The sequence below is a fragment of the Papilio xuthus genome, unplaced genomic scaffold (assembly GCF_000836235.2).
Source record: "Papilio xuthus unplaced genomic scaffold, Pxut_1.1 DF825017.1, whole genome shotgun sequence".
In the NCBI taxonomy this organism is placed as follows: domain Eukaryota; kingdom Metazoa; phylum Arthropoda; class Insecta; order Lepidoptera; family Papilionidae; genus Papilio; species Papilio xuthus.
This window is the reverse complement of record NW_013533632.1, coordinates 1,259,904-1,285,769: the sequence shown is the minus strand read 5'-3', so window position 1 is coordinate 1,285,769 and position 25,866 is coordinate 1,259,904. Positions and strand designations below refer to the sequence as shown.

Sequence of the window (25,866 nt, the reverse complement as noted above, 5' to 3'; positions counted from 1 at the left end):
CTTAAATGAAGTGTCATGATAGCTCCTTTAGGACGAGCATTTGCCTTATCTTGAATGTACTACTTTAAGTCGCCATACACGGACTTTTTCACTGAAGACTGATTGCTGTTTACAGTCGCCTCAAAATTCTCACAGCAAGCCAACTACTAGGTAACCATTCGTGAGTACTTAAGACTGTCCGTGTATGGCGGCCCTTATTATACATTCTCCACTTTAACACGAAGATTAGCTTTAATACTGATAACCTAGTAAATAAAGCCTTTCCAGTTAGATAAGTAATAACTGGAATGGTTTAATGCATTAAAAAATCATTGCGCAAATGCATTCGTTACCTTGAGGCATAAGTACCTAGTACAGTTTACCTGGTCTACGGAGCCCTTTAAACCAGACTTGAACCTGCCAGACTGCCTTTTTGCAAATGTACTTATACACCACCGGTTTGTAACGTGTTTACATTTCTGTATGTTTCCAGTGCGGATACTTGTATTAACACATGTAGTTGACTCTTTTCTTCCAAAGGTAATGTATGAGATGACAATATATGACAAAGTCACTACAGTTGTGCAAAAAACTGGTTAAAATATACATAAGTACGAGATAAAACAACTAATAGTTGTGTTTCACTTGGCTAGTAACTTCAGAATAAATAGGTTCAAAAGTTTTAAAGCAAAGGGGGAAATACCGAGAGAATTTCCTTGTGTTTACGCAAAACATTAATAACAAAATATTAAGGTGCAAATATGCAATTTGATTGAATCTTATTTAATTAAAAATAAAACTTAATTACATTTAATTTTAATTATGAATTATAAAAGTATGTTTGGTAAATTTAATTGAAATTAATGAATCATTATCGTATAAATTCATTAGCATTTTGAATTGAATAGTTACATCTTAATTATTATTGTACGTGCAAATTAATATGAAATCCTATTACTAAATATTGTTCTAACATATTGTTTTAATTAATTTGTTATTTAGAAATAATATTATTTGTTTGAAAAGGCCGTTTGCAAATAAATAGCTTTTATTTTAAACTAGCTGTCGCCCGCGACACCGTCCGCGTGGATGTATAAAAAACTTAATATATAGATAAGTTAAATAAAAAACAGCTCTTCAAGGCATAAATTCGTCCGGGTGGATATATAAAAAAACTTTAGTAGTGTAGCCCACCCATCCATCAATCCACATCACATCTATGTAAACATTCGCATTTATAAATGAATAAATAGTATCCTATGTCCGTCTCCTGGCTCTAAGCTACCTCCTCACCAATTTTCAACCATATCGGTAAAGCCGTTCTTGAGTTACAAATAGTGTAACTAACACGAATTTCTTTTATATATAAGATGTTTATTTGTTATTCCTCATTGTTATGGATATAAAAACTTCTATGAGATATCGCGCGGCTGATATCCTAGTGGAAAAGGAGTTTTTTCAACCGCATAAGATTTTAATACTAAAGCGGAAACTATTGCGTATTACCACGAACCACGTGTACTTAATTTTAGATTGTTTGCTTTACAATGAGTTTCCACTGCAGAAACATCTGTTTAAGATATATAGCTGTCTCTATTTTTTTTGTAAAGATTGAAAGGGATGACAAGATGTTTCGTCAGTGGAAACTCACACTTATTCATACTCATTGATTACGCTAGTCTCGGTTAATCTACAGCAATGCGGTTGCAGCTTGAATTTCAATCACAGGTGTGCGTTAAGACACATCTCTTAAGAATATTATTATTAATAAAAATTTAATTATATAATAGAAACTTATCATTAAATATTTTAAAAAGCATAACAATATAAATATTAATTTAAAACGAAACTCTCAAGGTTCAATTAACAATAAAGTATTTACAAAAACAACTTTACAACTTTGAAATTCAGAGTTTATCACTATCCTTGATTTATTGAGACGAAATAAAATTTGGGTTAAACTTGTCGACCTACGGGTCCTCCAGAATTTGGGTAAGGGATAAGAAAAGGAAGTGAAAAGCGTAGCCTCAATGGTACTTATCAGACAAAAGATAGAAAAAAATAAAGTTACATCTCGTATTTTATATAAATGGCCAGGATTTAAATACGATGCAATTAAATAATGAAAAAATATTATGGAATATAGAACATTACACGAAAATATCAACTTCGTAATATCGCTAAAATTATTTAAAACTTTTGGCCAGTTATATGTAGTTGTGTAAAAACATTAAATTAAATAAAAATCTCATTTAATAAATTAATGTTCAATTTACGCTTATTCTATAGAATATCTTATAAGATAGGCGATCTCTGCTTCCTAGTAAATTTTAAATACCTACAATACGCAATCGCGGAAGTCCTTGAATTTACAAAAAAACCCTTTCGGTGAGGTTTTTAGGTTATCTTTCTTATTACGACGTTTTTTTTACAAACGACAGAATTTTATTTAATGTTGTTTTATATATTGTTTGTTATATTGTGTCGCAGTTATTTACAATTCATTTTATGGATTTGAGTAATCTAACAACGATAGATAACTCGCAACAATATTCATGTGTGTTTTAACTAACATTGTAGTTGGAAATTGTTTGCTAAAGTTTAGAGGTAACTTTCAAGTTAGTCATGTGGTACCACCTGACACCATAGCACCGAGTACCAGTAACCCCTCGCCGCGGTGGCCTCGTGATGTCGCAAACGGGAGAGCTCTCGACGCGTTCAGCGAAGGGGACTCCTGACTGTTTAGGTTAATCGGGATAATGGGCCGTGGGATGTAGGGTGACTCTGCACTCCGCAGTAAGTGATGTGAATGAAGCAAAATCTCCTCCCGCCGCCCCCTCACCGCAATCGTTGGGTTCTGCGCGCGCATAAATACGTCCGCACGCGGAGCAAGTGTCAGTCAATTTCGCGGCGCCACGCGTGCTGGTCGTCCCGATTGTTGAACGTTGCCCCTAGCAATACTACGTACGCATCGCGCGCGACTTTCAAGGACTAAACAAGGTACTGTATACTCTTATTTTAAGTTATGCCTCGGTCGATATAGGGACTCAAGGGAGTGCGCGAGCGTGTTCTGGCACGCACTACGACGTTGGAAACTTCTCGTCTTAGAACGTGCAGTGCGATCGCCTCTAGCCCACCATCAGCGTTGCATTGCGAATTGCAACACCGGCCAAATCTTACCGTGGCCGGTGCATCAAAATGTGCTCGCTATGTATTGCATTGCTTAGCGAACTTTCATTTCTTTTTGTATAGTACAAAACATTTTAATTACTATCAAACTAGAGACGGTATTGTTAAGCACAAGTTCCGGTCATCGAACGAGGCATTCGTAAAACTTATTTCGAAACATACTTTGAAATGCATGCGGTTATTTTTGAAAACTCATAAACGTTTTAAAAAGTATATTACGAACACTTCAAGAACTTGAATGATTAATTAAAAAATTGAGTTTGCTGAAGTTTGTTCACAATGAATTTGTAATAAAGTTTTGACAGGAACGTAAAAGCAAAGTTTGTGTTACATACCCTCGCAACTTTGTGTAAAAAGTTATGTCGTTAATTGATTTATTTGCTGTATTTATATTTCCTTAAAATACTTTATACGTATCAAATTTTACGTTGTTTATTTTTAATTTTATTTAATTTACATATAACATAGTTAGAATGGATAAGCGGAAAAAAATTGGACTCTTCGAATTCCGAACAAAATAATGAAGTAAGATACAATAGCGCTGAAAAACTCTGTAATTTATACGTAAAGTTATCGTACCCGACCGTATTAAAGTTAATTAATATTTAGCCTACATTTTACCTTATTTATAATAATGTTGCTAATACAATTGTGTGGAACTTACTTAAACCAATACAGCCAATCACTTTTATTATATAAAAATCTTTATAACATTTAGCGACTACCCGCTTATCAAAAAAATAAAATGTTATTCGATACTAAAATTTTAATTGAACCGGTTTTTAAAAAATTAACATATTGCAGTCATTATACATAGCCTAAGTTTTTTTTAACTATTTAGAAAAATATGTATACTAGGTGTCGCCCGCGACTCCGTTTGCGCGGGATTAAAAAATAGTAGCCGATTTTCAGACCTACTGAATATGCATTTAAAATTTCATAAAAATCGGTCAAGTCGTTTCGGAGGGGTGCCGTTACTAACATTGTGACACGAGAATTAGAGAATTATATATATTTAAAAATTATATTTTAGTTAGATTGTCTAACCTTATTGCTTATTTTTATGTGACCTTGGTACCATAAAAACTACGTAATATTTATTCTCACAAATCAATATATATTTATTAAGGAAGACATATTTCTTGCAAATGTCAAATATATGTTAACAAATGTAATTTAATTATTTAATTAAGTAATTTTTAACGTCGGCTGTAAAATCGAATCCCGATACCGTAGCTAGCTGCTAGTCTATAAATGGTATTTATGATTCATCAAGTAATATAAAATCAATAAACCTTTATTCATCACAAATTAAAAACATCCGCATTATGACATTTTGCTATCAAAAGATTGTAAATCCCATTATGGTCGTATTATTTAAATAAATTGATAAGATAATTTAATCCGGGTTCCATACAACAAAGAGTTGCCCGAACCACGTGCCACATTTTAAACCGATAAAAGTTATTTTTAGATATAATACAGATTACTAATAAATCATTACTCTAATACTATCACAATTTTTCTTTATAATTAAAAGGCACGCAACCAGTCACGTTCCGTTTCCCGGAACGGCGAAACATGGATTTCGAAAGTTTTTTTTCACGCTTAATGGAGGTTCGTGGTCTCTGCCCACACCTCTGGGTTACAGTCTTGTTGTGTTGTAATTAAAAACTCACTCAGAGTCTTAGTCCAATTGATCGATAGTCTAGACTAAATATTCCTAAACTTTATTCTATAAGACACCCCTTAAAATATTACTACACCGGGGAACCCCCCTGCTGTTATATTTTTTATTTCACGTCTTAACTCTCAGCGTTGTTTCTCGCCATAACCTTGGGGTCTATGGGACGCCTGGCAGGGGTCTAGTTTTTCAATTAAATTATATACCTTTGACGAGGTCGTTTAGCAAATAAACAAAAGAATTATGCAGTATACGCATATAAATTGCACACACAATTTCTATCTGTACACATGTTTAAAGTACCTAACATTTATTACATTGAAGATAATATTATTGATGTTATTATGTAATTCTGAGGAAAACAATAAATGTTTTTATTTACAAATTATAAATGAAACTTATTGTCAGCTCGTCGATAACTGTGACGCATATGTTTCGTGTATTGTCACGTTGTACCCGTTTTTGTAAAATTGAGGGTACGACTTAACATTAACAACCTATACCGAATGATCTTTGATATTTACATAAAATACAAAAAGAATGTTTTTTAAATAAATGTTACATAACCACAAATAATATACAACTTAATTGATTTCAAAAACGTTGTTTCTTCTTTTCTTTCATTATTGATTTCTCGCTACCTGTAGATATATCTTTGTGTTTAGCTTCTGTAAATAATTATAGAAAAACAAGTCATCCAGGTGTCATTTTTGACAAAATATAAAGACGAAAGTTACGATAGTGTTTTGGCAGTGAAAATCCACGTTATAAAAAACTTTGCCAGAAATATTCCGATACCTTCTCCCTAATACTGACTGTCAAATGCAAAAAGTATTTTCCAAAAAACGATTTTTTATCTAAACTAGTGCGTTCAAATTCACCGGTTTTATCATTCTTGAAAAAGATTACCTTTTTTATTTTATTATATTTTACTATGACTGCTTTATATAATATATTTTTTTCGAGTGAATTATTTATAATTTAGTGATTCTAAAATATTGGTGATTAGTAAACTTAATTTAGTTTATTACACTTTACAATCTCCTTTATTTTTTTATATATTAGACTGCTATACACCATAACAGTTTTATCGTTGAATTTTGGGACACGCTGTATATACATATTATTATATGTATTTGATTATAATCAAACGGAAAGCTTTGTTTCTTTAGTATCTTTGTTTAGCAACAAACAAAGGAAAGGTCAAAGACTTCGTACTTTTCTTATTTTACGATAGTGCGTTACTGCGGAAAAAATCGGTTGCAATGCCCGAACGCAATGTTCACTGCGAAAATAAAAATGGCAATGAGTCACGGGGTCACGCACCTAACGTACGATCGCCAGACATTTTCCCAACGAACATATCTGGCTCGGTAGTGAATAAAAATATTTCTATGACAGATAGAATAAGGGCAGCGTGATTCGTATTGTGGATTTCCCTTTGTTTCAAACTTAGTACAAGAACGTAGTATTATAATTCTGACTTTAAAAATGCCTTTTAATTTAATCGCGTGCGGTAGTGACAATCGACTAATAGGTAATGATTTTATAATTGAAACTTAGGACATATACAATGACATATATTGTCTGGGACGTTTTTTTAATTTTTTTTAGACGTTTATAATGATTTAGGTTACAGTTTAAATGGTATTTGGAATTATTTTAACATTTTTTTTAATTATCCAGTTTTTATCTCGCTTTCTTTTTACTTCTTACTATCTTAATAATATTATAAATGCGAAAGTTAAGTTGAATGCATGGATGTTCGTTTGAAGGTATCTTCATACATAGGTTACTTATTACGGTTTTTTTAATTCCGCGCTGAGGGAGTCGCGGGCGGAAGTTAGTATAATGCTAAGTGGACAAATAGATAATTATATAAATTACTTTAAGAGAACAACAAATGCGTAGTTATGTTTATCGTAAACAATAATAAAATGATTAATACATTAATACCTATTGTTAACGAGCTATCAGAAAACAATTGTTATTCAATCTGTAATGATAAGCCATTACTATATACTCGATGTTCTATTACAAACAACATTTGTAATCAATGGAAATATAACATATGTATTTCCATTATATACCATATTTACTTATCTGTCCATATACAAACTTTTTATTGATATATTCTATAAGACTTGAGGCAAAGTAGTAGTAATTATGCATAAACTAGCTAGGACTCCCTCCGCTCGTAAGTAAATAAACTTAATAAGTAGCTTACGTGGTCTTTTAGACTATGTTCTACATCTATACCAAATTTAAGCGAAATCCATGCAGCCGTTCTGGAGATACATTCTAACAAACATCCATCCATTTAAACATTCACAGCACACATCATCAGCTCACTATACGTCCCCACCGAGGGGCTCGGAGCCTACCCTAAGTTAGATGACTAGGCCTTAATCAACCACGCTGGCCAAGTGCGAGTAGGTTGACTTCACGCATATCTTTAAATTTCTTCTCAGATATGTGCAGGTTGCATCACGATGTTTTCCTTCACCGTATGTTTATGTATTTATAAGCTCTCTCAATGCAAATTGGTAATAGAGTCAAATGGATAAACTAATACCCGTTTCTGAATTATAGAAATTATTATCGGATTAATTACAAAGAGACAATTTGCACTAAATTTGTTACACTAGATTAATTACAATTAAAAATAACTGAACTTTCGGATACTTTTGTCTTTATATTTTTCATGCTGTATTGTTTGATTGATATAATAAGATCGAAGTAAATTTAAATATGACGGCTATTACCGTGAGTTTCTGAGACTAAAAATTCATATTTATACAGATTTATATTTTATTTATTTATATGGTAGACTTACAGCTTGAAAGTGACAATAATAGACAAAGGATAGTTAGCATATAGCTATTTTATACAGAATTTTGGTCTCAGAAACCCACGGTTAGAGATATATGAAAGAGTTGTACTTAAGTACTTCGCTAAAAATCTATAGACAAAAGGGCGGAAAAATTATGGTATTGTTTGTCGTTTTTAGATACTATATTCATGGAATTACGGAAATTTACTCGGGTAAAGTTTATATTTACTGTTTTCTCATCTGCGTCTTTAGGAATGTTTGGCCGCTTACGGCATACGTAGTAATAGATTGATTTATTACATAGGTACTTACATAATACATATGTATATTATTCCAAGCGTTTCTTATTACATTGTTTGAACTACGAAAGGTTTTGTAAAAATAGATATTTGATATGCTCCCTGCAATATTAATCTTTTTCGGTCTTCTTCGTATTGTGTCAGAAAAGCATACAAAAGAAATAGTCTTAATTTATAAATAGAACAAGATTAGCACAGATTTTGAAATACATTCGAGGTCGTTTATTTCCTGCCCATTTCAGTGAAACAACCCAGTTAACGATCACAATACTTTGGTTGAAAACTTGCCATAGCCATATATTAGTAAATTAAAGCTTTTATAGTGGCAGTTTACAGTACGTTTTTAAGTGGGACGTGATCTTATTTCTGTGACTTTACATATTTAAAAATAAAGACAATGTAAAGTAAGGAGGAAGGAAAAGAGCGGTGGGATTTAGATAAATTTTGGATAATGAAACACTAAAGTTAAAAGAGAAAATTAAAATATTATAAAATAATATTTTTTTAAAGATTAGCACGCACTGTTTGTTTGATATTTACAACTGATTTTGAATAGAAAAAGAAAGAAATAGATAATATAAAAAAAAAAATTATAAGTAAAAAGAAGTATAAAAAGGTTCCATATGTGTCGTCAACAAAAATGCTAACCTTGTATGACCTTTAAAGTAGTATCAACTACACATAATATCAAGAACAAGTGAGTACTCAGTATTAAAGCCATTGTTGTTGTAAACAAACGGTTTGTGATGCAATTTGCATACTTAATGTTCCTTACTGGTCGTAGTTAATTGACTGTTAATCAGATGACGTTATGCCATGCAACGTTTAGCTGAACACTGTTACATGTGAATATTCTATTGTACAAATAAATATTATAAGGAAAGGAAAGGATTCAGCACGCGCGGAATTAAAAAGTTAATTAGTAGCATATGTGTTCTTCCAGATTATGACCTACCTCTATGACAAATTAGGCCGTTCTGGGGATACCTTACGAACATACATCTGTCCATCTAAACATTCGCATTTATTTTGCGTTTTCTTGTAAGTTTTGACTTTACAGAAAGAGTTAGAGCTATCGTTATAATAAATAATTTCTGCTTCTTTTAGAGGGTGTTTTTATGAAAGTTTCGATACAGAAGTAGGTGAGCAGAAAGTACATAACAAATGTGTGTAAAGAGTTTAGTGCGTAGTTTTAGTAATAGTAATAAGGTCAAACAACTCAGTTGCTTCACTACGCAACATGTCGACAAAACGTTCTTGACCTAAACAAGATTGATAACACGATTCGGATAAACCGCTTAGATAAACTTATTGCTTAAACATCTAAGGGTAAACGTACACAAATGTTATTACAAAAAATATTCGACTGAAACTTACTTAAAAAATAAAAATAAAATATTTTGTGAATTTACCGTACAAAAGTCAATAGACCTTTGTTGTATTTTGTTTTTAAAAAAAATATCTGTACAATCTGGCAATGTTGGCTATTCACAAAAAAAATCCTTCGCGTATTAATCATGCTTCAAAATTCTGAATAAAGAGAATAGTGCTGCCAAAATGTTTGTATATTTTTGTATGTAGATTCACGTGTGTGTGCCGTTTTAATGAATTAACTTGGATAAGTGCTAATAAAAGATTTTACGTATAAAATTAGTGTTATAAAATTAAGGCCTCATGTATCTGGCCGAAAAGAATTTACGTTTCACACGATATATTTCGTATTTTTCTAATCGTTTACGATTTCGTAACATGAACTTTTTGAAATAATACGTATAAATAAAATACTCCCCAAACAGTCCTATCAATTTAACGGTTTTGTTTTCGTAATGTAGATACATACTCTGCATGATGTAATCTATATGTGCTTAACCTACATAGATAAAACTATTAATATTAAACATTTATTTCTGATAAAATTATACAAACAAACGATGCAATTACACTTACAAATTTTACTTCAAAGGGGTCGCAAAAAAAGGACATTTCTCCTTATCAGGTCCCCTCCTCTCCTTTCTCGTTTCTTTATAAGAAAATGTTGACAAGGGAAAGACATTTTTTTAAAGAACGTAGTTATGACTCAAATTTATAATAATAAATAAATGTGAAGGTCAAAAACCTACAACAAAATAGAGTAGTAAAAGGGTGACAAAGATTTGTTATAAAAATAAATACGATATAAGCGCTGTTCCAAAATTAATTTGAACTAACTTTATATATAGGTCAACGACACGATACGTTTTACTCACTGTTCACTATCGTTAACATTCATAAAATGACGCTATTTAAAACTGGCCATTTTTAGCATTATTAAAAATAAAAAAATTGTATCGTATACCGTTACTGAGACCAAAATCTTCGTTTAAAATATGTTGTTACCTCTGTTGTTTTAATAGATAATGACAGGGATAGTGTCTTGAAGAGGTAGTTAAATATTAACATTATACAGAAATATTTATATTAAAAACTTTTTATTTACACAAAAACAAACATTACAAAATTATCTTTAAAAAACGAAACAATGAAAATGTTAAAATTACTCAAATCAACATTCATTCTTGATCAGACATAGCCGTGGCAATCAGGTGTTACTTTTAAAATATGTGTACGTTACTAATCGCAAATTCCCACATAACATTTTGACTAACTAGCACTTGTCTCAAAATCTACTTATGACTGAATTGAAATTGTTATGAAAACATACGTAACGTTAACCGGCCATTATACTTCTCAGCTGTGTTTTCATAATAAATGCGTTTTAATGGACTTTGTCGCAATACGTGTTTGTTGTTGACATAAAGTTGTCCGTTTATCTGATGACAAATAACACGCAGTTATATCCCATACCAAATGAATTCCTAAAACTTGTAAACAGAGTAACGTCATATAAATGAAACGGCTGACATTACTATTTCAATTATTCGCTGTTACTCCCGATTTGTTACCGTCGGCGCGGAATTAATAAAACTAAGTAAATAGCCTATGTGTTCTTCCGGATTATGTTTTTCATCTGTGCCAAATTACATCGAGATCCGTTCAGCCGTTTTGGAGATACCTTCAAACAAACATCTATCCATCTATCCATTCGCATTTATAATAATAGTAAGATTTAATTTAATGATAAAGCGATACTATATATGGATAGATAATGTTACTAGTATTCAAATGCAAATGTTTAATGCATGGATGGATGTTTGTTTGAATGAACCTCCAGTATGGCTTAACAGATCTCGGTGAAATTTGGTATAGATGTAGAACATAGTCTGGCAGAACACATAGCCTACGATTTTTTTTTAATCGGTATAATCGTTACTAGATTGAAATCAATTGATATTTTTATAAACGACACAGTATTTTTACAACAATATAATTTTTATTCGTTTAAAATAGGTCTCTTTCCTTATTGTTGTATTTGAAGACTTAATCATAGCTTTGTTTTCATCGCGTTCTAAGTTAATTATAGTTTCTTCGTACTATTAACCTCATGACCTAAATAGAACGTAATCAGACTGCTTTATATTTTAATCAGTTAAAACCTTAACATCTTTTTTATACGAAAATGTATTCTTTAAAAGGAACAATTATTTTTACTTGAGTTTTTTATCTTTAGCGAAGAACTTTATTATTTCAAAGTTGTCGTCTTCACGTCAAATTTAATATTTAACAAATTGATTTCAGTTTAGACTAGTCATATTCAATTTTATTCGATTTGCCAAACGTTGATTTATTTTTATTTTAGACGATATAAAACAGATACCTCCGGTATATAACTTCTCTTTGCATTCCGATTCTAAATCTATTAAATCCGTAACACACTACCGCGAATGCAAACCGAAACCGCACCAAAGCGAAGTTTGATATTGAAAATACCATCATGACATTTGCATTAATTTAGTCCCTGTTTTATCAAAGGGAATGAAATGGATGACAATATATATTTATTAACCACAAAGACAACGGCAGTGAGTTTCTGCAGTAATGGGCTCTAATAATATATTGCGTCCCGGATGCCCAATTTAGTCATCTTTCCCTTCCCACCCTCTTTCTTACAAGGAAAGCATGCGAAGTGGAAGTGGACTTTCCGGATGAGAGGATGCATGGGAAGGGAAAATATTTTCTTTCTGTGCATCCTATCCTCTGTCGATTTACGGTAGACAACGCATATGTAATTGCGTACGTCTATGGGCAACGGTCACTTCGCTATTTCAGCGATTTTAGGTGGCCGGTCGCTCGTTTGCCACCTTATGATTAAAAAAAAATCTAGTAATTTCATATTGAGAAGTTTGTATAATCTGTACACAACGATAAAAAGAATACACGGTTAATTTGGCCCGATCTCAACGTATTAATTTATCAACGTACACTAGTCGAACTATTATTATAACATATGTAGATTCCAAACATAGCCACACTTTCCACGACAGAGTACTACTGAAGCGTCGAAATGTAACTTTAATAGATGACCTTGACTTCTTAGCGTTTAGATCCATAAAATTTGTTACAATTTTTTACGTAAGTGTACATACAATCCGTTTGTTTTCTGGCATCAGCTGAGTACTGCAGTATACGTCTGCAGAAACGTATTAGGCTAGTGGAAATTGCTCTTGACACGAAACGTGGTCAATGTATGGCTGAGATCGATTGGCACTTCGCCCAAAGTAGTATAGTAGAGACCGCGAGTAAATTCTGAACACGCGACCGCTCCGAGGCCTCTTCCTGTTTGTAATGTGGCCGATCTATTCATTACAAATACGAGGAAGTTTTTTTTTTAATTTATTAAAACCTCTCTTAGTCACCTTTAAACGCAATGCAATGCATACGCAGCCTTTATGGCGCTAGTCTCAGATTCGATTTGTAAGCTAGATAAAAAAATATTTAAAGGCAATTTCATAATTGAAAATATTTACGATGGTTTTATTGAATTTATTAAAAAAAACAACTGAATTATATTTCTTTAACGCGTTAATCGATACGATATAATAAATATGTAAATGAATATTATATAATCTTCAAGCATTTATTTCTTAGGGTTGATACAAAATCTGTCTAGCAATTCAATGAAATTCTCTCAAGTAGAAATAAGAAAAGGCAAAATGTACATTCAACCATTTTCTCACGGTTCGAATTTCGTCAGTAATCAAAGCCTTTTTCAAAGGAGCAAACGCTTTGACTAGATTCCTTTGAAAGTTAAAATGTAACTCAAAGACATCAAAAGTAAACGTTATTATGTTACAAAAGGTTTGCTTTACAATTTACCAAGAGGGAATAATCTTCAGTTACTATGAATCAAGTTTTACCATTTAATTTATTAATATTCTATTAAGTATAGACCGACAAACATATGTCACCAAGTTAGTATGTTACAGTAGTTCATTAGCGCCACCCTGTTAATAATTTTTTTTTTAAATAACTCTTCTCATACTATAATTACCTATCTTGTCATATTTTAATTTAAGCAATATTTTTTGCATATTTTGCGTAATGTCCGAAAGAAAGAATTGCAAAAGTTGCGCCTCTCACATCGGGTCAGATATTTTTGTCGAACTATATTACTTATACCTTAATAGTTAGTGAAGTTTTTTTACAATTAGTTTCCATAGCAACGACAATAGAAAAATGTAATAATATTATCTATTATATAAACATGATAATTGTCATCGCTTTTTTGTTGCTGAAAGCATTCCGTTATCAGTCAACAACAGTTTATCTGAGTCGATTTGTATATTTAACAAGATAATATAAACGAATAAAACATGTTATTTTGTCTGTCCTGTTACTAACATATAAGAAACTAAATAGATAAGACAAAAAGACATCAAAAGTTTTACTATTAAATAATCTTATTAATAATATAAACACGAATATTTGTTACTAGGAGATTTCCAGAACGGTGAACAGGTGGACAACGTTAGAACAGTGTGGAAGGACAAATAGATATAGGAACACATAGGATGTATGATACGTTTGATTTACATATTTACTCAATAATTCTAAACGTTAATAAAATAATTAAATTAAAATTTGACACAGTTATAGAACATAGTCTCAAATAACATATACTATTATACAATTATTCATTCTGTTTTTTTTTTTATTTCGCGAAGATTAAGTCGTGGGCAAAAACTAAAATGTTAAAGTATTAAAAAAAATTAGACATCAAAGGGTTTTTTACAATGTAATTAAGAATTTTAAACAATGAAAATGTCTACCATCAACTTGTTTCACGTAAAGCTTCTTTGTTAATTAGAGAGCAAAAGCTTGTTAGTAAACTCTTAAGTAGGGGGTAGGGGGGATAGTGTCGATGCTAAGAGAATTGAATGAGGCAATAAAGTTGAAAGCTTCCACAAATTTTCACAATGTAACTAAGCATTGTCGGCAAGAATTGACGGATTGATCAATTTTATGAAATTTTATATATTCAGTAGATCTGGGAATCGGCTACTATCTATTTTTTAATCCCGCTAGGACTTAGACGCGGGCGACAGATATTCTATACATTTTAACAAAAAAATATTCCGACGTTCCAGGGAAGAATATCAATCGAATGACAAATTTGGACAAGACTAAGCTGGGAGAGGGCCTCACTAAACAATACTATCCGGTATACACATGTAATCGGAAACATATTTCCTTGATTATTAATGCCATTGGAAGGAGTGAAATCTATATATATAAAAGATAGTCGTGTTAGTTACACTATTTATAACTCAAGAACGGCCTTACCGATATGGCTGAAAATTGCTGAGGAGGTAGCTTATAGCCAGGAGACGGACTACTATAGGATACTATTTATTAATTTTTTTTATTTTTCAAATTTATGCCTTGAAGAGCTGCTTTTTATTTAACTTACTAATATTATAAATGCGAATGTTTAGATAGATGTGATGTGGATTGATGGATGGGTGGGCTACACTACTAAAGTTTTTTTTTATATATAAAAAACATAAGGATATTAATTTGTATGTATTCGTTTGTTAACCTGACCCACATATAGCTATAAACATTTTTACAATAGATTCTTTTCGAAATGTCAAGGATGATACATAAATATACATAGAACTAGTATTTAAAACATATTTGAAATATTTACCTGTCTTGATTAAACAAATCGAATAATATTATTGGGAGTTAAATTAATTATTAATTACGAAAATAAAATTATTGGCATGTAAAATTATTCCCGTAGCGAAAACGTATATAGTTAATTACTGGCAGAATATGTTTTTTAAATTTATTAAATAAAATATTATAAGTATTGTCCAGTATTGAACCAGTGTCTTGAAATAGCTACGTACTTACTAACTAAATGACCTGTAATGATGATTGATTGAAAGTTCGTAGACTTATAAAGAGCTTTACGACATAAAAGAACTGAGTTACTTCGCCTTGTCTCATTCTGACAGAAATGTACTTTTATTTCCTTTGAACAGAGAATCCATGTAATCACACATGTAGTCGTACTGTTTTGTGGATATCTGAAAGGGTCAATGCGTTTCATACAAGGAATTTTAGGTCATTGTCATGATTTTTTCCTTATTGTATACGATAATTTCAAAGTCACGCGACAAACGCAAAATAAATAACACAAACAAATATAAAATGTCGTAAGTTTGAAGTTCATTCATAGTTTGTATAAAATATATTTCTCTGTTTTGTTCATTAATTTGATGCATAAAAACGCGTCGTCCTCGAAACATTTATCGAAGTCCGGTTTGCTTGAGGCTACCAGCTTTCGGAAATATTATGTCCGACGGTTAACGCCTGGTTTTACATACACGTAAAGACAAAATTAAATAAATGATCAGTTAAAACAAATGAAGTTTCATGCTAAAATTATTAGTAAATGAGTTTGTTTACTAATATTTCTTGTAACCTGGCTTGTGCTTGAATATTGGTTACGATAATAGTCGATTGGCGGGACTTTACCGGCAACCCAACTAGGTTGCACAAGAGAACACAAGAACTGTATAATAAAATCAATTGATCTTCCATACTGTCTGAGTATATACTCTGTGAATAGAGTATCAATGTTTTTATAGACGATTCGCTGTTTTGATCAATTATTACTCACTTTCGCTGTTGTTGCAATGCGAGCGCATTTTGCTGCAATATAAACTTTCAGTTCTGTTTATTATATTATTATACTATTATATTGGTTAGTTTGATTGTTTTAAGCGTTGAATATTATAACTTAAAGACTTATGTTTTGTACCTCTTACATTATTTTATTATGTAATTTTTTTTTGGACAAAAAGTAAGTTATTTTATATATACTAATTTTGCAATTTTATCTTTGTTGCAGGACCTAACTATAGTCGCAATAATGTCTGACGCGGGCCACGGAAAAATTGAAGGTAAGTTGGTATTAATGTAGTAATTTGTAATTCAGTAAATCTTATAAACATTTATCTAACCTAGGTTGAAAAACCTTAAAAAATCATGGATCTGAGAGCCGTGTGTTATCACTTTAAAGTAAATAAAAATGATTACATTTATAATTTTAACTTTTGGACTTACGCAATAAAGCCTTTGTAAATTGTTGAAATAAAAAATAAACTGTCAATATGTCATTGACATTTCAACATTAAATATATATTGCCGCGATATTTCGTTGTGATTTATTTTCGATGCCTATCGAAATTTTTTGTTTGTTTTAAACTTGATTCACGGTGTGAGATAAATAACAATATGTTTTTATGAATATGTCAGTATTGTTTATGGAGTTTATCACATACTATTTTAGTAAATAACACTTTCAATGAAAGGAAAACGTTCTGTTGGATTTAAAGGTTTGCTAATATATATTTTAATTTAAGTCCACACAGCTGAAACTATAATATTAATATAATTAATTTAAACGATATAACGCTCAAGCAAACGAAACATGAACCATGGTGAAGCGTTGTCCTTACTTGTTAAATAATTGAAATCTACAGTCATATATAAATACAAGCAATTTAGTACCGCTAATGATTCAACGGTAATGATATATTTTTCATTATAATTTAATGATAGGACTACTTTAATAATATAATTTTTAATTATAATTTAATGATTGCTCATTGGTGGTAGTAATTCGAATTTCAATATAGCACGTAAACTTTGGGTCAATTGCAAGGCCGACTAGTTACAATCTCTTCGTACTTGCTAACGTATATTTGTACTAAATTTAATGGTTTATAATTATAAATAGTTATATTGTATATAAAAAATACTAGCGATCGCCCGTAACTCCGATCGTGTGTAATTAAAAAAATAATAATTAGTAGACTATGTGTTCTTCCAGGCTACATCTATGCCAAATTTCAGCGTGATCCATGCAGTCGTTCTCTAGATAATTTCTAACAAACATCCATCCAAACATTCTCGTTTATAATTATTAGTAACATTTAACGTTTGCTATGGAATATCAAAATAGACATTTCGGTTGAAGTCGGACATGTTTCCCATGCATTGTCAAGATCAAATTTCATAGCACTGAAAACATGACAATAGATGTTTACTAAGCTAGAACTGTAGCTTCACTAACAATAGCTGTACTTAATCACGTATCTAGAATATGATAGCTTATTCCACCTACGACTTATCACACATTTTTGATCAAAGTAAATCTTTTATTAAAATTGGAAAACTAACAAAATCGTCATCAAAAAATGTCACACAATTACAGTAAAAGGGTTCAAAACCTTCGTAATTTATACCTAAATATTTTATGCATCTATTATATTAAACTATTTGTTGCAAACAATGCTATAAATTCACAATCTGTCTATTATACTCGCACAATAAATGTCATTCATATTTCATTGACTCGCGGCATAGTATCCGATCATTTCCACTTTTGACATTTGACGAGCGCGCCAACTCACGGCCATTGTTCCCAACTGCATTGGTATTTCTGTACGCAAGAGCAATTACGATATCACTCCGCACCGGATTGTAAATAAAATATTGTACATCTGTTTTTATCACGGTTCGGCTCATGAGTCAATACAGTCTACAATATTAATATTAGTCTACTTAAATAATTGCGAACCCAGGGTGGTGTAATGGCCACTAAGGGCCACCTTTGGAATAGTTGTAGTAAAACAAATCCCAACTAACGAACTACTTAAAAAACTAGGCAGTCATCTTCCTGGCCTTATATCATTCACGTGGGTTCGGCGCACAAGGTCTTATAAAACTAAATATTTTGGCTTAATTCTTTAAACAAGTAATCAGGAAATCTCTAAAATCATCCTTAAACCATTAATATAGAACCACGTAACGAAACAACACAAAAAGAAATGCCTATCATTAATGAATGATCCTATAATTAATGTATTTTTTCCAGATAATCCGAAAATCCTCTCGGGCCCTGTGCTCACCAACTCTCCGAATGCGGTCCTGTCAAAGTCCCTGCTGGGCAGGTACAATGACCTCCCTCTTCCCGGGGACAAGGTGCTTGCAACTTACATCTGGATAGACGGCACAGGGGAGCACTTGCGATGCAAAGATCGCACCCTAAGCTTCATCCCAAAACGACCCAAAGGTGAGTACAGATTTTTTTATAATAATAGTACATGGCAAACGAGTACCCAGCATATGCAAAAGGTTTAAAGGTTGCAGATATGTTGATTACGTAGATAGGGATGTACAGAAAAGATATTTCCCCTGTTAAACAAGTGCGTCGAGTGCAACTAATCTTTGCCTTTTAACAATGGTGCGAAAGGTTTAATAATTTGAAGCCTTTGTCCTCTATGTAGTCGTAGTATTGCACTGGTCGAGCGGGCTATTTCTGCAGAAGTGATATGTTGCTGCAGATTATACTGATTTTTGTATTTTTTAAACTTCAAAATTCAAAACAGACATTTAAGTCTAATGACTAAGGTTAAAGTATAGTTATTTAGGCGTAACGTAATTAGCATTATAAAGATTTTTTGACGATAATTTGCTCTTTTGTAGTCGAAAACAATAATATTTAAAATTAGTCTCTAAGCCTATTTAAATGCTAATATTAAATGAAGCGTTACTAATTAGCTTCAAATTATTGTATGTAGGCCCAGTAATGTCTTTTACAAATATGCTAATGCGAATCGCTATATAATTGATGAACAATAAATACTTTAAGAAAAGTTTCGTGCGTAATAACTTTTAAATTTAAGTAGTCATTAAAACATATGACAACATAAATCAGGTTACTAAAAGAACAAATTACAACATCCTGTATAAGTGTTTGAACAGTTCACTTTTCGTTCCACATTACTTTTTGTTTGATGTAACTGAAAATGTACAATTGCTATGAAAAACTTTATCGGTGTACGTATCTTTTCTATGAAATATTCATAAAGTGAAAACGTACAATGAAGGCGTCGTTTAGCTATTACGTCTATTAAATACGCAACGTACTATCAGAGACAATTTGAGTTTTACGATCCGTTTTCCAGTTACTTGGGTTCGTACAAAATTTGGGTTGGTACAAATCATGGAAAGTTTTCAATATTACCTCCATTTAATAAACATTTGCGTCACATGCGCGGACCCTCCGACTGCGCCATTTTTAATTACATCGCAAATATAACGTCCGGTAATAAACATGTTTATTAATATTTGACGAGCAACGTAAATAAACAAAGGTTAGGTGAAGCAATTTCAAATTCACACTTTTAATTTATCGCACTAAAATGACGGCGCAATGCCAATTTCATTAATTCATCTACAAGAAACATAAATACGTGTTAACAAATTAAAAAATGTAACGGTAAGTCTCCATCGTATCATACGTATAACAATATAGCTAACGCTCTCATCCACTTCGGAAATAACAGAGATAGCAATAATGTTTGTATTTACAAGTGTCACTCCATTTGGAATACACGACAACTTTTATTAATGTTCAAAACGAATTCTTTCCATGATTTCAATCAATATCTTTATTAGACTTTGTACGGGTATTTCCCGTTGGGCCGATCGGCCAAAACACTAACGCCCGTTTGTACATTTAAAGTAAATCATAATTAACAATTGAATTAAGAACATTAATGCGTAGAAATGTTTCCTTTGTTTTTAACTGTCTGTACGATTTGGTTAAATAATTGATGACGAATTAAAAGCGGCATTGTGTAGTCGGTACCTTAATAGTTCGACTTTCATCATAAGGGAATTAAGAATGCAGGTACGATCACGAAATCCACGTGTTTTTAAAACTATGGCGCACTTACGTATAAAACTTTCACGTGCCTTGTCAGGGTTGTCATGCATGTGTACATTTTTGGAATTTAATTAAAAATACTGTTAATTATAAACTTATTATATGTCGAGTTACGCCAATATTATCCACAGCTGGGTAAAATTGTTTGACTTTTGTATTTATTAAACCTTTATGTTCATTTTGTATAGTATACCATACATACATACAACTCTATAGAAATATACGATCACTATAAAATAATTTTTAACTTAGTTTTATTAAACTTATTTTTGCTTTTGCGTTTTTTTGCTTTTCTTCAAAAAAGAAATCTTGCCACAATAAGGGTTAAAAAACAGCAAGTGTCTCCCAATGACGTTGCGACTTACGGATTATTCCAGATACTTTATTTATGTATGGAGTTTTTATCCTTGTGACAACCCTGGCATTTCTTATCAATTTAGTTTTGGTCGCAGCTGATTTAATTTCTAATAGAGATTAAATGCATGCGGCTAATGCCTTTTAAGATAAAAAATAAGTGGCATGAGTTGCTTGATAAAGAACTGCTTTTTCCTCAATCTTGTAGAATGTGGTACATCTGCCGCCTACGTTTATTAAAACAGGGTTGGTTAACGGAGATTTGTAACACGCGTAATAAACTGACGGCTCTTCACAGGTTGCGCAAGTGGCTCTAAAAATATAAAATACCTCTCATACTGCTCTTGGGAAATAATGTCATTCGTCTCAGAATTCTTAACAAGAGTATTTTTAATACGCAATACATGTTTTAGGATCTATGAAGTACGATTCTAAATTTTAAATCAGGATTCAAAAAAAATTATAATATTAGTTTTATATTTTTTTGAGTTATTTAAAATATTTTTTTCTCAATTTGTAGACAATCTAACAAGGATCCTCGAAAATATGTACTCAAAGTATGAACTAACAGTAATCGGAGACTTGAAGTGGTCCTACGTGGACCAATACTCGTCCCCTCACTACTTCCCTCGGGATGGCCCCGACGCATCCATACTTTGCGAACAGAAACTGAACAGGGACAGTTTTGATGAGAACTTCAAAGGTTTCGCTAATAATGCTCCCAGCAATCATAGAAGTGTAGATTACGATACGTTGCGATATTTTTGTTCCGACAATAAGTAGTTTCATAGTTCCATATTTAATAGTTTTATGAATGTAGTTAGATTCTTTACTTCATTTTAAGATATACTTCGTAATAGAACAATTAATAGTTGTAAGTAAATATTCAATAAAAAATAGCCTATGTGAGAACTAAAAAAGTAGACTAGAGCTAGAAATAGAGCGCATCAATCGCGTGTTATAATCAAACAAGGATATCTGAACCATTGAGAGGGGCGCTGCAATCGCGGTTCTATATTAAACCTACATGGTCATAGAAAACGATATAAAAGAAAAAAGTGTAATGTTTTGTACAAAAAAATTATCGGAATATCGAAAAAAAATGTTTTATCGTAAAAAACTTGTTCTTTGTCAGGTTTTATAATCTACGAGCACAACTTCCTTTTTCCCGCCCCGCTATATGGCATTGTCAAATAACAAAACAAAATTTTTATAATGCAAAAAGTAGGTATTGTGCTGGCTATAATTTTGACATTAACTTTAGCAAAATCATCGAAAAACTATGGGGCAAATAAAATAAAAAAGAAGGAGAAAGATGAAAAGTTGCATTGAGTCGTATAACGATAGATTTTACAATGTAAGAGATGAAGATGAAGCTATTTGAATATCCACAGATCTGCCAGTGTGGAACTTCGATGGCAGTTCAACCGGTCAGGCTGATGGCCACAATTCAGACACTTATCTGGTACCCCGTGCCCTCTATCGGGATCCTTTCCGTCGTGGAAACCACCTGCTTGTCATGTGCGACACATACAAGTACAACATGGAGCCAACAGGTAAGTCTAAACATATATACAATGCTAAAATATATCCTTTATAAAGCTATCTCAGATTACTTATTTCAGATTGTAGTGGTTACTGTGCCATTGTACAGTAGAAACCCTTTGTAAAATTTATACAATTGTTCATAAAATGACTATTTAACATACTCTTTGTTCTAATTCCCTTTTGTAGTACAGCAATGCATACTATCGTTTATTATTCATGAATTTACAGAGAGCAATCATCGTGTGAAATGCCAGGAAGCTTATGAAAAGTGCAAAGATGATGAGCCTTGGTTTGGTATTGAACAGGAGTATATCCTGTTAGATTCAGACCTTAGGCCTTTTGGATGGCCCCCGGGCGGTTTCCCACCACCGCAGGGTCCTTACTACTGCGGTGTTGGTGCCAACAAAGTCTTCGCAAGGGATTTAGTTGAAGCCCACTATAAGTAAGTCTGTCTTATATTTATATTTTTAACAGAATGCATATATTTAGTTTACTTTATAATGTAATAGTGTAAAAGATCATCAACTAATAGGCAAATACAAAAATAAATATCATAGTAAAAACTTTTATAGGCTAATTTAACAATATGTTGCTACAAATTTTGTCCAGTTTAGGTACCAAATACTGACAGGCCCGTCTAGGTTCTCCCTTAGTATTAAAAGGAGCCCATGTTAATTTACTTTAATAGCTCACAATTTACCTAACTAAAAATTCAATTAATCATTTTCAGGTGCTGCTTGTATGCTGGTGTGCCAATAAGTGGCACTAACGCTGAAGTGATGCCTTCTCAGTGGGAATTCCAAGTTGGGCCATCTGTTGGTGTGACCGCAGGTGATGATCTGTGGATGGCGCGCTACATCCTGCACCGACTGGCTGAGGAGTATGGTGTGATTGTTACATTTGATCCCAAGCCTGTGCAGGATTGGAATGGATCTGGTGCTCACACCAACTTCTCTACTAAGAAAATGAGAGAAGAGAATGGTATTATGTAAGTAAATTTTAACTTTTTATTTCTTATGTTATGGACTAAATAAGGATATTTAATCAGAAACACCTGTAAAAAACATATTTATGACAAAAACAATGTCCCAAAAAAGTTGTGATGCAAAAAAAAACTAAATTCTACTTTTTAATGTATCTTATGTTGATAAACTCTGAAGTTTTATTAAAATTGCAAATGGTTGTACAATTAAAAAGTAAATTGTAAAATAAATGCAAATATCAGTAATTACATGTACTTATCTTGCTTAACCTCGTTTTAAATAAGGTTGAGGTAAAAAGTAGGTTCTTGATACATCATCTTTTGAGGTCAACTGTGTACTAAGGATAAAGGCATCTAAAACTGTCTTACGGCCTACTTTTAAATACCATACTTCACTTGAGACTATCTTTTCATAATTAGGTCAACCGTTGTTCAAAGAGTTTTTACTATAAATAATTGCAATAAGTATAAATTGTCAATATTTTCAATCTTTTATATATTATTTTAAAGGTCTATTTGTATAGGAGATTATTATTAAATTATATTAATATGTCTATTATTTCAGTGAGATTGAAAAGGCCATAGACAAGCTGTCAAAGGTGCACATGAAGCACATCAAGGTGTATGACCCGCGTGGAGGCAAAGACAACGAGCGTCGTCTCACAGGCCTTCACGAAACCGCCAGTATTAATGATTTCAGCGCCGGTAAGTTGATATTTTATAATAAGATAATCAGCAACAATGCATATATGTATGGATGCAGAGGAGCGAGAAGAATGGAGGTCCGTGGTCTCTACGCCCCTGGGTTACAATTTGTGACATGACCAGTGAAATTCCATGACTGCACAGAAGATAGTTGTCAATTTGGTCTGATTTGAGTGTATGCCGGAGGAAAATTGTAGTCTTCTTCCCCTTTCCATTATTTTCTAAAAAAAACTGAATGATATATGATAAGGGAAGTTCTATTTGATGTTTTTGCTTACCGTATATGGTGCCCAGTATGATACGAATAATATTTATTTATTTGTTTTTATTTCATTAGGTGTTGCCAACCGTGCTAGCAGCATCAGAATACCGCGAGCCGTCGCTGAAGAGAAGAAGGGATATTTGGAGGACCGGCGACCCGCCTCCAACTGCGATCCGTACGCAGTTGTTGATGCACTGATGCGTACCTGCATACTGAACGAATAACACGTACGTGCCGCGTGCCGGCGCGCGACACACTGCGCACACGCACATCGCAGCTAGTGGTGCCATACGCAGATCAATTAAACAACTATACCCAACACATTTTACATACATTTTTAGAATTTTATTTTTGAAATACTTTTTTTAAAATCGGGATTTTGACGCGGCTGTGGTGATATTCGCTTTATAGTTCGTAATCGGCTTTTGAAAACACATTCCGATTTTATACCACAATAAGGAAAGTTGACAATCAGCAATAATGTGATATGAAACTTTATGTACAATTGTTACTGGATAATAATATATACGGATGTGCCGCTATAAGAAATATTAAATTGCTAGAATAGATAGAAATTTTTTTCTATTCAATATCCGATTGCCTTATATTAAAATTAGTTTCTGATAGTAGTTTTGATATCATTAATATACAAATGAAATTTTTGTATTGGAACGTTGGCTCCTAGCTGCACAATTCCATTCATATATTTAATTCCTAAAATTTATTATAATCGAGAATTATTTTACTTTTGCATAGGCATCAATAATTTTTCTTATTCATTATAAAATTATTGTATAGTCTATAGAGAAATTTTATTATAAAAATAAAAAAAACATATTAAAATTGTATCTTTATTAATTAATATTTGAATAACATAAAATAGGAAAATTAATAACACCAAATAGTCGCACAATTGCGCGTTAGCATTATATTAAATGGACCACATGAGATATTATAAAAAAAATCAATTATTATAGATTAATACTTTTACGAATATTATGTGATATTTAAAATTTAATTGTTACTTTTGATATTTAAATAGTTTATGAGTACTAGAAATAATCACATATCATTATATAATGTAAACTAAAATAATATTAGCAGATATTTACATACAATGTGACCATAACAATTTTATTGAGCACAAATTAGAGTTAATTTTCTTGTTTATTTAAAAAAAAAATATAACAATTTGCATGTGTCTGAAATTTATACATGATGTTTTGTCACTTGTATGAACATGTTATACATAAAGCATATTGTGTAAGAAACATGTATCGTGAAAAGTTAATAAATAATACTTTGTTGTATTAATAATATCTTTTATTTAATTCCCTTTTTGTCTATGTCTATATCAAGGTATATCACAATTTCCACTTAGGTAGGTTTCACCTCTAACATAAGGTAGGATCCAAACCTATCAGTGGGGACGTATAGTGAGCTGATGATCACAATTTTCGGTATAAATACTTAAGAATTATTTAAAAAAAAATAATTCTAATTCTACAACATTAACGTTGACAGCCATGACGCTATATTACTAGATTTACTATTGCTGTATATTTTGATAGAAAATATTGTGAATTGTTAAGTACAAAAGTGTAATTAAATTTATAAGAACTTTCTATAAATGTCTTTCAAAGTAGAAACTTCGTGTGGAACCAATTGTTTAAAACGTTATGAATTGGAAAAATGCACATAAAATATTTTAAAAATCTATTCTAAAACAAAATTTGGCAGAATTAAAAAAAAATTAAACATTCTGCTAAAGCCGTGGCATACAGGCCAAAACCTTTGCCTTTTTAGTTCACGCGGGAAATGTCAATAACGAAATGTAGTCCCGA

General features: G+C 31.9%; 1 protein-coding gene across 2 annotated transcripts; it reads left to right on the top strand.

Moving 5' to 3' along the window:
* The first annotated feature begins 2,865 nt into the window (after positions 1 to 2,865).
* Positions 2,866 to 25,336, top strand: LOC106126278 (glutamine synthetase 2 cytoplasmic). Of its 2 annotated transcripts, XM_013323819.1 has the most exons (9): positions 2,866 to 2,979; positions 16,284 to 16,335; positions 18,315 to 18,512; positions 21,046 to 21,228; positions 21,920 to 22,081; positions 22,302 to 22,515; positions 22,804 to 23,061; positions 23,621 to 23,760; positions 24,098 to 25,336. In XM_013323819.1, the coding sequence occupies exons 2-9, from the start codon at positions 16,305 to 16,307 to the stop codon at positions 24,244 to 24,246; spliced, it is 1,335 nt and encodes a 444-aa protein (XP_013179273.1). In that variant the 5' UTR covers positions 2,866 to 2,979; positions 16,284 to 16,304; the 3' UTR covers positions 24,247 to 25,336. The 2 variants fall into 2 exon arrangements, with proteins under 2 accessions (XP_013179273.1, XP_013179274.1); XM_013323820.1 differs by lacking the exon at positions 21,046 to 21,228 and having other exon boundaries at positions 2,868 to 2,979.
* Positions 25,337 to 25,866: the final 530 nt, after the last annotated feature.